The 13,540-nt window shown below is 39.6% G+C and overlaps 1 protein-coding gene across 8 annotated transcripts in view; it reads right to left on the minus strand.

Moving 5' to 3' along the window:
- Positions 1 to 6,067, minus strand: part of KCNT2 (potassium sodium-activated channel subfamily T member 2) — a 118,861-nt gene extending 112,794 nt beyond the window's left edge. For 7 of the 8 annotated variants that reach the window (XM_027694775.1, XM_027694772.1, XM_027694770.1 and 4 more), the window contains exon 1: positions 5,922 to 6,067. In XM_027694775.1, coding sequence (XP_027550576.1) covers positions 5,922 to 6,016 — 95 coding nt within the window. In that variant the 5' untranslated portion in view covers positions 6,017 to 6,067. The remainder of the gene's footprint in view (positions 1 to 5,921) is intronic. The other variant, XM_027694774.1, reaches the window with a different exon arrangement.
- Positions 6,068 to 13,540: the final 7,473 nt, after the last annotated feature.

Consider the following 13,540-nt stretch of genomic DNA (forward strand, 5'->3'; position numbering starts at 1 on the left):
GCAGCACTTTTACAAATGCCAATATTTCTCTTGAATCATTTTTTTAAGGAGTGAGAAATGGCTTGGCCTGTACATGCAGCAATTCTCTTCAGGGTTTAGGGCAACTCAAACTTTTCAACTATTACTGTGCAGAGTCTCACTGCAGATACGAAAGCCCTTGTTCTCTTAGTGAATTAGACTTGTTAAGATCTTGAACAATTAGAAAAGAAAAAAAACCCAAGCTTTTACAATAGAATTTAGGCTTCTTGATCACTTTATGTATTTTGAAAATTTACTTACAAGGAGAAATCAAGATAAATTTGACAATATCTGCTCAAGCCCTTTTATTTCTGGCCTCTGTTAAATGAAAGAATTCATAAAAGTTAATGTTTTCTAAAATGAGAAGGCCAATTTGACTAAAGTATTTTTGAAGGAAAGAGGAGGATTATTTTGAAGAAACCATAATAGAATTTTCTTTTGAGGAAATTATGATAGAATTTTTATACAAGTTGAATCTAGACTCAGTTATTTTAAATCACTTGAATGAGAAATGTGTGGGCTTTTTATCCCCTTTTAGTTCAACAATCTCAGGTGATTTCCAAAAGGAAGGGCAAAGAGAGGGCTTTACTCACTAATTCACAGTGTGACAAATGACTGTTAAAGTGCCTTTTGAGATTTACAGTCAGGAGTTGTTCCTTGAGAGTCACTAGTCAATATGACAGCCAGCAGTGTACAATTGTCCAAGTGATGTGTGGAGGTGTTCTATTATCTGAATCTCTTTCCTTTCCAGATAGGTGGTAATGTTCATTTATGCAGTAAGCACACCAGAATGGAAAGCTGATTTTAATTTAATCCTATAAGTACTCAGTGTAAGAACAGTTCTTGCACAAAGGTAAAATTTAGCTCTCTAGTTTTATAATTAAAGTATATACTGTAGCAAAATGACTCAAATTTTCATCTCAATACAGGAGCAGGATTTGAAATGTATTTCCAGTTCCAGTTAATGTTCTTGTTACATATTTACAGAATAGAAAAAACATTACAGAATTGGAAAATGTAAATTTTTGTTCCATGACTGAAATTGTAAACATATCTTGCAACAGCATATAGAAAAGTTATGAAATCTGATGCTTTGAAGGTGGGGGTTGGACTACCCACAACTTATCTGCTTGTGTTGTTTCCTTGGACACCCAAGCTGCCAAACCAATCCTAGGCACTGCACAGTTCAAGGCATTTTTGGCTGCTGGCTCTGGCCAGAGCACACAAAGGAAAATTTGAACAGTTCACTAGAATAAGCAGTCATGCTTCAATGGTGGAAAACATTCCTGGCTTGCCAGAATCCACTAAAACAAATGCAATTTTTATGTCTTTAGAAGCTTCTAAAGAAAAGACTAAACGTCTGTACATAAATGATTTAATAAATGTGAGGTAAATTGCATTCTGCAAGATACTAAAGATCTTACTAAAAGAGGCAGTGATATGGACAGCATGTAAATGCTTTTTTATTTTTAACTTAGAATACTTTACACCTATAATGTCCTGTGGTTTGGCTATTTTGACACACCTTATCTATCTATGTATGTAAAAACCTCTTCATTGTATCTTTCCAAAACTTACATGGGCACCTAAGACAAACATCCTCTTTTCTCCCCTCCTCTGAAGCAAATTATTTACCAGGTTTGAACATGTCACAGCTTCACCAGGTAGGATATTTTCTAATTTTGTGTTGCTCTTTAACACAGCTGGTAAGACTAAGGACTGGTGAACAGGTGTTTATGAAACATTTCATTTCCTAGTTTACTGTTACAATCACAAGTTAGCCAAACCTGACTGAATTAACAGGTGAAAAACTTGCGTTAATCACTGAGTTCCCACTTTTTTTTCTCCTCCCTTCCCCAGCAGCCAAACTGAAAGAAAAATTTCATTATGATGGTCAAGAAACATCTCAGAATATACAGCAAATCAAAGCGGTCTGTTTCATTTTCAGATACTTTCAATAATGAAAGAAAAATGTAAGATTCACAAAGGGAAATTAGCGATATTTACAAAACTAGTGAAAAAGTCAATGACTCAGTCTTCTCTCTACTCTCAGTCCAGTGACTGGGATAGTTCTATTACCAGAAGAAACCTGATACATTCCCTACTTGCCACAGAATTCACTCACTTGACACACACACGCTCTAGCTGGGCTGATTTTTACAAGCTGTCCTGTAGAAGTGTTTTCCATATAAAATGTGTGTAGTGTAAGCAACCAGCTTTATCTCCACAGTTTTCAAAGGGAACCAGGTCTTTTGAAAAATCTAGCCTTTCAAAAGATCAAAACTGGTTTTAACATCCTTTTATTTTCAGGAAAAATCACTCAGCAAATTCAAAAATGCCAATAAATTATTCAAAGTAGCTTTCTTTCTGAAGTAAATCATTTGCCAAAGATTCACCATGTTCTTCTGCACACAGAAACTTCTTTTATGAAAAATAATATACTATCCAATTTGGTGGTTTGTGGAATATGACAGCCCAGAACCCATCTGTTACTGAAGCCAACTGCAAGGCTGGTTATGAATCTAAGCTATGAAAGCAGAATTTTTTTTGGGGGGGAAGGAACAGAAATGCAAAAGCAGTGAGATGGATGTTACTGTATTGGAGAAATATAGGTAAGAATTGGACCATGAGCTAGACATCAAAAAAAGAAAATCCTTAGTGAGGCTACTCTGTAGGAGAAGTCCTCAAGAAAAAGAAAATTATAATTAGAAATCTGTATCCAAACAGATACAGATCTAAGAACAGATTTCTTGAATGAGAGCCCTGTTACATTCAGCTGAGGATTTTAGCACGTGTGCATTTTATAAATGAACAGGAATATTTGAAAGAAATAGCTGATCAAACTCTCATCCTAAAGAAACATGACCAGTAGGGTTTCAAAACTGAACTATGATTATGTCAGAAATAGATCTTTCAGCATAAAGAGGAGAGGTCTTGTCAATCATATTTATTATTAAATACTATCATATGACATATAAGGTGAACTATGCTGTGATTTGGTGACACAGAATCCTGAGTGGTGTGTGGCATAATTCCATCTTCCTCTCCACTTTGAAGAATCAACAAGCATCTGAAAACACAGGTGGACCATATGCCTCCCAGTCAGGATAAAGCAAGCATCTTTCCAGAAAGGGCAGAATGGAAGAAGAAAAGAGAGACTTCAAGGATGAACAGACTGGGAAGATCAAAAAGGGAATAGGACTACAAAAGAAGACACAGAATTCAGCTGGTAACAGACCTGAAGTTCACAGACCACAGATGGAAAACCCTTAATATAAATCAGACTGACAAAGTTGAGAGCAAGTGGAATTAAGAAGTTGCAGTGAAGTGGAAATAGGCAGAAAATTATTTCCAGCATCTCAGCCAAGGGCCCATAGCTAAAATGAACTGTCTTGATCATTGGCCATTGTGCAGCCATACTATAACTACTTCAGCTGTATTTCAGTATTCAGATATTCCATTCATAGTTAATGACCATTCAACTGAAGGGGTTACAAGCAATACCTTTCGCAATATCTTGTATTCTGTTCTAATTAGTGTGTAATAGAAATACATGCTTCACCAAAACCAAACACAAACAATTACATAAGAGTGCAAAGAAAAGACAATAAAGCAAAAAAATTAAGATACATTTTTATACTACTAACCATTACAAACTAATAGGCAGCTGATCTGAGGTTCCCCATAAGTCTGTAGTCTTTCTCATTCAGTATTTCCTGAAAGTATGTCTACTATGCTAAATATTCAATTTGACAATATTTTTATGCAGAACATGTATGCTTTTCCCATAATGGATAGTAGCAATATACCAGCAACATAGGAATGGATGAATATTTCAGTATTGCATGTAATATCCTCCAGTTCAGAAAAGTAAGAATCCGGACAGGGCCCTTTTGTAAGAGACAAACAAAAGATGATACTCAAGATTTTTTTGAGAATGGACCTTGTTCAATTACTGGAAAGCAAGTATCAAGAAAGACTGCTATGGTGACTTGCAGAGCTAGAGGAGAGAGCGATGCTACCACAGCCTCTTGGAAAGCCAAGTCTTGCTTGTATTGTAGGGAAACCACTGCCTTCCTGCCACAGTGCAGCTGTGCCCAGCCTCAGCACAGGACAATGCATAAAGATCTAGAAAACCATTTACATTTTTGTATTTCAGATGTGCCAGAGATCTTTCTTGTAATGCTTGTTGGAATATTAATGAAGTACTTAAAAGTAACTATTAATTTTCCACTAGTCCTTTGTTGCAATTTTCAGATGGTAACCATGTTCTGGAAGACTATTGCGCTATAATTTTGGTATCAATATTTTTTAAGGATTGTTTATTTTCATTTAGTTAAGTGCACATAGACTTGAAATAGACATTTCTATAGCTAAATGGATGGTATGGGTTGTGCAGTTGCTCATAATACACAATTTCCTGTTTGAGACCAGATCATGCTTCTTCCATAGAAGATAACTTTATAAAGTTCAAGTCAAACAACTGGCATCAGGGAAGTGCTTGACAGAAGTTTAAACTAGAGCTGGAAAAAGTGTTTAGACCAGAGTGGTCCAAAAGGTATACCAAGAATATTTTGTTAATTTTAGCCATCAAAACTCAAATAAATAAAGTTGTAAAATAAGAAAGGCGGTGGGTTTTTTTCCTGTTCCAGTAGAAAATAAAATGCAGGTATAAGATGCTAAGATCTACATTTTCTAAAATCTCAAAGAATACTGTGATCAGAAGTAATGAATACAGAATATACTCATAGTTTAATTTTTTTTAACAGTAACCCTTGCTTTGATAAACATACTCCTTAACTGTCCATAATGTAGTTATAATGCTGTCATTTCCAACCAACAGCATTCATTTTTTGTGACTATATTAAGATGTCATTCACCATTTCATAACTGTCTGGATAAACATCATTTGTTTAATTGCTTCAATGCATAGAATATTCTCCTAAACAAAAGTAATAATTAGTTATATATCTGCATGATCTTGCGATTATCAATCAATAAGAATCCATCTTTCTTTAGGAAAGTAGGTAAAATCTAAATTATGTAGACCAGCATAAATCAAAGTTTCTCACTGCCATGTTAAAGACATATTCTGACAATGTAAATATACTGAATTAAAATCGATCCAATATGTTGTTACATTTTGCTCCTCTGTCATTTGACCACAAAAAATTGTCACTACAAAGTAGGTATGACACAAAATTTTTCAAGTGTAATGGTCTATTGACAGAAGAGGTTGTATGGTCAGAGTGGCACGATGTTGTTGGTGTTCACAAATGCTGCTCATTTAGCATTTTGAAATTCAACACACGTTCCTGGTTGGTTTGTTTGTTTTAATACAAGGAGTTATTTTATTTTTAAAGACACTATTTCATGTGAGACAAACAAATACCTTTTTATAGCGGTTTGTAATTAAAGATGCTTGACAGTCCTTGAAATAATTCATAAAGAAATAAAATAACGGTAGTTGCATCCAAGCCCAGGATCCCAGCATGAAAAGAAACTGCATGTAAAGAAGCCTGGATATTGGACAGTAAAAACATCCAGTGACACCTGCAATTAGCCTTTCGGCAAACGGGAAAAGCATGTTTTGTTTAGGACTTTCCCTCAGTGAATGTTCCCATACGGAGACAGGACCGTACCTGTCCTTCTCCTCCTCCTCCCGTACCGTAGGGCAGGGAAAGGTTCTGCCCTTGCTCAGCGGCGGGGGTGCCCCGGAGGGTGCGGGATGCCCCGCGCCCTCCTGAGTGGCACCGGCCCGACTCGCCCCCGGCTGCGGGCGGGGCGCGGCTCCGCAGCCCCTCGGCGGCCCCCGCACCCCTTTCCCAGGAAAGTTTCCCAGCGGGGCTGCGCTCCCGCGCCCTCCCGGAGCGCTGCCCGCCCGCCGCGGACCCCGCGCTCACCTGTCGTCGCTCTGCCAGCCCTGGTCGCCCAGCAGCAAGTCCCGAAAGCGGTACCGCGGGGGCAGCGGGGGCACCTCGCTGTCCAGGTCCACCATCCTGCCCGGGAAGGGAGGGACGAAGCAGGACCCCCGGCGGCCGGAGGAGCGGCGGGAACCCGCCCAGGCGGGTGCGGGCAGAGCCCGGCGCGGCGGGAGCGGCGCGGGGCGGGCGGTCCCCGCGGCGAGCGCGCACAAAGGCGGCGGGAGGGCTGTCCCCGCTGTCCCCGGTCGCTCGGGGGAAGCCTCACGGCCCCCGGGAGCGAAGTCCCGCCCCAGGGGGACTCGGGCGGCGGCCTCGGCGGCGGCGCGACCGCCCACCCGCACCCACCCACCCAGCCAGGCAGGCAGCGAACGCGCCGCCGCGGCGACAACAAAGGGCTGTGCCACCGCCAGGCACACGGGACCGTGCCGAGCGGCACTTGGCTGGGGGAGCCGCCTCGCCCCACGAGCTGCCTCCTTTTCTATCACCTGGGGCTTCCTCGGGGGCACTTTTCTGTAGGCCCCGAAATTGGAAAAATTGGGGTGTTTTACCTTGGGTAGCCTTAGGTGGCCTGTGTGCAGCCCCCAGTGTTCCTGCTGGTGGCTCATCTGAGCACAGCTGGGTCTGTCTCTTGCTCACCTTTAGTCGGGCACACCTGGTTAGTGCCAACTGTTCTGGAATCCCGGGTGCAGTATAGGAAGCGTTCGGTCAATTTCTGCATTCAGTCACTTGGGGGTTGTTGTACAGAACAGGTGGCACAGGCCCTGTACGAAAACACGGGGAAGTTGAATTATTCCCATGATTGAGATTTGTGGGCAATACCTAAAAGTGGGAGACACTCTAGAAAGTATTGTAATTCCGTACATGACTGATGAAGCACATAATGCCAATAGGATTTGATTGATAGTGAATCATCACAGACAGTGAATAATGCTTTTAGATCTGGCCTTAAAGATCCACTTTTATCTAGACTAACTTTCACACTAATCATCTAATGCCCCACTTCTAGTAAATGTAAACATTACTACATTTTTTGCAGCCTATTTTGATTTGCTTTCCCAGATTAGGTCTTCACCTAAACTCTTCAGTTGTAGCATTCCTTTCCTAGAATGAAGTCATGCAGACTCTTAACATAGTGCAGTTTTTTAGATTCAGATTTTGCTGCATCGGGGCTAAGTGATAAACAAGAATTTATTTCCTAAATGTGGTTTAAATACCACATTTAATAAGGGGCATGCATGGATTGAAGAGTGAGCCTTCTATTTTCTGTTCAATTGGATTTCTGTGTAGAAGGTAAAGCTAGTTAAAAGCTGGTGTGGCTCACACAGTATCAGCTTAAGTATGCTAGCCTGGAGTGTATCACATTATTATGTGCCCTGCTGAGAATCCAGCTCTGAGCTTCCTGCTGTGATGCAAAGATTTCTGTAGGTCACCAACAGGTAGTCCAATTCAGGACTCGGATTATCACTGCTATTGTTACAGTCAATGCATCTTCCCTTGCTTCTTGAGCACAGAGCTCTTAAGCACAGCTTCTGTGATTGCTGTTTCTTTAGAGAGCTGCAATGTAGTGTCCCAGGTCCTGTAAAATGCTGGGATCAGTGGAGTATGATGCTTACCCTTTTTCACAGCTTGCTGCATTCTGCATTTACAATGCACTTCTCAGAAAGGCTTGTTAGATGAAGCAAAACAGATGCACATGTGTGGCAAGAGTTCAAAGGTAACTTGCTCTTTGCTTTGGGTGATATGGGAAATAAATAAAACAGTGAATTATCTTGCTGGCACATTCTTGCCAGTTTTACCATGCTGTGTTCTGGGGTCAGAGCTCTCTAAAAGTCTAATTAAAAAAAAAAGCTCCAGGATCTTTCTTCTTTAGAATATTTGTTATGTGCTGCCCATTTTTTTCTTTCATTCTCAGCTGCTTCTCCACTTGAATAGATACAAGGCTATCTCTTGTAAGAAAGCATTGTGTCCTCTCTCTGCCTGGGTGTTTTTTAACCTTGCCAAAATTGAAGGTGGGGTGAAGCCTGTATATTATAATGCTTTGCTATAAAAGCAAAGTAGTTAGGCTACTGTAGTCCTTTTCTGAAGTCTGCGAGTCATAGATCAGTTGGGAAATTAATGGTGTTTCTACTGTATCTTCCAGGAGCCTCATTAAATTTTCCACCTGAATTAATTAATTTAACATGTGTTTTCATACTTGAGGAGCTAAGCAGCAGTAGAAGCTCTTGCACTTTTTCTCCAACGGAAATGCACTTTAAACTGGTAATAGCTGACTGGTAAATGGGCAACCTGGTGAGCAGTTGAGCTAAAAGATTAAAACAAACTCATCACTGAGACTATAGTCATGCAGTTTATATAGAAGCTTAATTTTGTGCTCCTAAGTAATATAAACTCTTTGCAATATAAAATGTGTTTTTACATGTCTGCAAGTATGATGCCCGGTTACTCTGAAAAACTCCAAGTATATAAAGTTGGACAGAAATGGGATTTTAGTTAGCTAAATCTAATATTTTGATTAGTAACTCAAAGCACTTGGGAAATTTATGTCTTCAAGCTGAGGAGACACTGAGTCATCTGCTTGGAGACAGGTGCTGTTTATGAACTATTATACTGGGTCACGGCACTCAAGCCAGGTGTTCCTGCTAACCTGTTTGTGTTAAAGAAAAGCTGTGAGCCACAGCTCAGTTCTTTCAAGGAAAAAATGTAGGTTTGTACTTTTGGGATGATTCTGGCCCTGAGAAGTGTCAAAAGCATCTGTGACACTAACTTGGAGACAGAAAATAGACTTTAATGAACCTCTTTTTTCTGTTTGTTTTTTTTTTTTAACTGGCTAGGTACAGGTGGGTGACTCCAAGTACTTGACTTTCAAGTCTAGGAGAGAGAGGGGTAGCTGAGTTTGTTGCTAGTGATTGGATATAAATCTTGGATCATACTGAGGTACAGAAAGAACAAAAAAAAAGTATTTAGATTTTCTTTAAGGTTACCTCTCTATCTAAATCTGAATTATGCAGTCTACTGTAATAAAGTAAATCAGATTATCAGGTTAGTTTTTAATATTTTCCTCAAAAAGCTAGTAAAGTTTTCTTTATTATTAATCAGTTCAATTATTGACGCTCACTGGGACATTCTTTACTGATGGTATTGATATCTAAATTTATTCAGGTAAAACAAAGCCAAACCTGATTGCAAGGAGTTAGAGAAGAATCTTGTGCATTTGACCCTCTGAAAGTGTTGATGGTCCTCAGCATTGCGATGCTAAAATAGTCCTACCAGACACAGTTATTATTCCTGTTCTCTCCATTGCTTTTCAATTGGATACCATGACTCAGAGAGTTGTCATCCCTGGCTGATAAGCTTATCATCCTGACCATGGTTTTTATTTTTCTAAATATTATGAGGTTATGGTTGGGGTAACAAAGAACACTGGTAAATATAAATTTTTAAACAAAAGGTGAAGAAGGATGAAGCATTTATGAAGCAAATGCACACTAAATCCTTTTAAACAGTTCTGTAATATGAGTAACTTGAACTTATTGTCCTTTCAGGGAAGATAGTGTGATATTGGCTGGATGGCATTCAGTTAACCCACTCAGCAGACATACACACGACACTTACTGTAAGGAATAGTCTAGTCTGCAGTCAAAAAGGGTAAGTGGAAATGCCTTCTTTTGAGGGTTTGTATGTGTATTTTTTATTTGTCTGTTAGACAGGCTGAAAAACTATTTGGCTAAAAAGTAAATAAGTCATTTTTAGGCTTTTCCCCAGGTGCTCATTTTTTTTTATTCCCCCCCATAATTAAGAGGTATATGGATGTTTATGTTGCAGTTGGGAACTTCTGGAACTTGTGCAAGTTGGTCAATTCTCACTGGAGTGTGTCTGTGTGGCTTTAGGTTTATGACTAGAACTGGGGACTAGAGTACTGACAGCATTGGAAGTGTGGGAGACAGTTCTGCAGCTTTGACAGCTGAATAGAGTATTTAGTATTCACAGTTCAAAAATGGTTTGGGGGTTAAACTAGTAGAGTGTACTTAAACAATATTGGATTCACGTTAGCTGCAATTTCACTTCCAAAATACTCTGCAAAGGTGGAGTCTTCTGCAGAAAAAAAGCATAATGGCTATAACTATTAAAATGTACCTAGATGAAATCCTGAAGAGTCCTTGCTGATAAATATTCCTTATGTCAGAAAACAGTTTCCGCATTAAGAAGGTATACTACCTCAGTTAGAAAACAACATTTTAAATTTTTTTAAGAAATTTGTTAGTATCTTTTTTTTCCTCTGGCTTTCAGACTACCAACTGCAAAAGCAATCTCAAATCTGAAGTACAAGACATAGATGCCTTACCAGACCAAAATTAGGTGTGTTAGACTGAAAGTCACAGCATTCTGCAATCTGAATGGATCTGAGAGGCTAAACCAAACCGAAAGCAAAAACTGGTGAAAGGTGGACTTTCAGGAATCTCTGTCTTTACCTACTGTGGTACAGAATTGTTATTTAGTGATGTGAAGTTCAGGACCAAAGATTACATGAGTGGATGTCTTAATGGATTTAAGCTCATTGACTGCAATTTTGACTTTTCAAAATATATGTCTACAAAGCATATGTATCACCACTATGCACTGACAGTACTTAGTAATGGACCTAGGCCAGGATGCCTAAGTGGGTATTGAGTTTGAAGAGGGCAAAAGGACCTTTAAGTCATGTAGCCTTCTGTTTTACCTGTACCCAGTACTTGTGCTTCTTGAGGTTGATAGAAAGCACAGGTATGTTGCTGAACAGTGCAACATTTACAGAGCCCACAGAGACTGTACTTTCAGACCCTTACATCCACAATATCTGGTTCTTGTGCATTTACTTCATATAATCTAACACACAATTTCTTAGATCCATCATTTTACTGTGGGTTAAGGGCAGCCTCTTTTTTTCCTTCTCTATGTTTGTGACCATAACACAAAGTCTATTAGATCAAAGATGAACTATTTACTTCTATTTCAATTCGAATGGCTCCCTGGACTTTGCCTTATTCTTTTGTGTCATTTCCTATCCAGATGATTACTTGTCTTGCATCTTTCCCTAATATCCTCTGTTCGCACACATAAAAATCTGAAAGCCTCATAATTTTCTTACTTCTCCCTTGCTGCAAAGGAATTGTCACTGCAATCCTACTCTCCTCTTTCACATTCTTTTCTCAAAAAGAACTTGCTAGAGAGTTAGGTCAACGTGAACTTATTGGTTTTTCAGGTTTTTTGTTTGTTAGTTGAAATGTACATTTGTTACATCTTACTGGATTCTTGGCTGTTAGGGATAGGACCCATTTTCAGTTCATTCTGAATTTTATGGTACAGCCTGGGGGCGGGGTCTGAGTACTACCACAGCATAAATGATAACTATGTTATCCACAAAGTTTGTGCAGTGTTTCTGCAGAAAGAAATGCTTATGTCACCTATTTGTTACGTAGCTGGGTTGTGTGCTGGGCTAGTAACAGGAAGAGTTGGTAGTAACTTTAACTGTCCTTTAAGAAAGCAGAGCCCTTGGGGGAATACTACCAATACATAAAAAAATTGGTAGTCATAATTTTCTGCAAGTAGCAGCTCAAGCTCCAGACTGCTCCATGTTGTTCGGGTTTTTTTTCTAAGAGAACTATTTATTTCTAAGCAAATCTTGTCATTCTTACAGACCTTTAAATCATTATTGATCCTGTTTACTTTTTATTGTGTGCTTTGCATATCTCTATAATTTACTGTTTGATATACCTTCCAGAGTACAATGCTGCAATGTTTGAAATTATTTAAACTTCAGGGGAAAAAATGTTCTTGGAGTCCTCCTATCTTTCCACTTGATGCCTACTTTTTTAAATGGCTATGCAGTAGCAGACTGTTCTGCTGGCATGAAAGGTTTGATAGTGATTCAGAAACAGTAACAGACTGAAATAGCCCAAAGTGAGAACAGAGTTTTAAGGTCACTGTAAAGCTGCAAAGGTAGGGCAGAAGGAGAAATGGGAGGGATTTCAAATTTGATAATTCTTCTGAAAGCATTAAATAAAAAAAAAAGGGATGTGGTTTTGGTTTTTTTGCCATATATCTAATTAAAGTGAAATCTTGGTAGGTAGAGGGCAGGTTTTCCATTGCCCAGTGAGCATGACTCTGTACTGCAAACACAATCTTCATAAGGCTGTTTCAGACACAGGGCACACAATATGACCTATTATTTTATTCTTATGTGCTAAGCCATCACAGCAGAGATCCAAAAAGGAACAGCATACACTTTGAGGCCACCCATGATCCTGGTGCAGCACAGTCCTCTGACATCTGTGGTGACCTGGAAAGGAACTGTGGGAACAAGAGGAATAGCAGCACTGTGTCAGGGGAGAGTGAGCTGGTGGAAAATGGTGATAACCTCTGAATTGCCTTCCAGTAAGTCTCCACTTGGCTGTGAGTAGGAGGACTTCATTTAAAACTAGAGATACTGACAGCTGCTTTTATATAGGAGAACATCTTTTTTTGCAAAGAACACCTTTTCAAGTAATTTTCACTTCACTTTAGAGTACAAGAGTACACAGAGAACCAAGGCAGGAGAATGAGATGGTACTTAAATACAAGTAATCAGAAGTGGGTTTAGAAATACTTTTAGAATTGGACATGATATGGCTCCTGTCATTGCTGCAAAAGCCTGCCTGAATGCATGCTGTTATCTAATTTACCTTAGAAGAAACTGAAGGAATATTCAGATTCCTAATATTGCTTTTCTGTTTGCAAGGGTGCTCACATTGCCCATCCTTCGTAAAATAGCTTGAACAGTAACAGCTGTTAAGATAGCAATGTGAGTTCAAGCCTCCAAAACTGAGTGCATATGCCACAGCTGATCCTAATAAAAAGATGACAACCGTCAGCTGGATTAAACAGTAACCAGGAAGTTACATAGTGAGTTCTGAAAGAAGGGAAGGGCCAATTTGGAAGGAACTGTATGGGACAAATGAAACTTTATAACAGGAGGGAGATCAGTGGTGACAGATCGATTCAGCAGTCAAAACCAGAGGAGGTGGGTTTGACACCATTTGTTGTATGTTCATCTGCTGCTGTCAAAAACTCTGTGCCAGGCAGACACATCCTCCCTGCCTGATCCTGCCAGTGCTTTCATCCAGCTCGGGCAGTGACTGTGCAGGTGTGACAGGCAGGGACTCACACCTGGGTGTGAGTGTAATACCTTGGGTGGTGCTTCTTCCGTAGTGTGTGCATTAGCAGGTTGTAAGGTGCAGCACAGGCACACATTAAGAACCCACATCTCCCACAGGAGCTATGTGTGAGAGGTAGACTGTGTGTATAACCACGGGTGGGTGGTGCACAACTTTGTGTGGATGATTAGAACTTTGGGAGATTAGTGAAGAAAAGTTCTTTAGAAATTTCTTAGGTGCTTATGAGCATTTTGTCTATTAACAGTGCCTTGTCTGTTGTATTGCTGATATGGAACCTGAATGTATATCCTACTGATTGCCAGTTAATTATGTTCTATTAATAAATCAATAAACCAGTTTGATTTCAATTTAGTTTAAACTAAGTAAACTGTGCAGTTTTCTCCTCTCACACCTTTATGTTGTGATTGT

This window comes from Neopelma chrysocephalum, unplaced genomic scaffold (genome assembly GCF_003984885.1).
Source record: "Neopelma chrysocephalum unplaced genomic scaffold, ASM398488v2 Primary Assembly neopelma1_98, whole genome shotgun sequence".
NCBI lineage: Eukaryota > Metazoa > Chordata > Aves > Passeriformes > Pipridae > Neopelma > Neopelma chrysocephalum.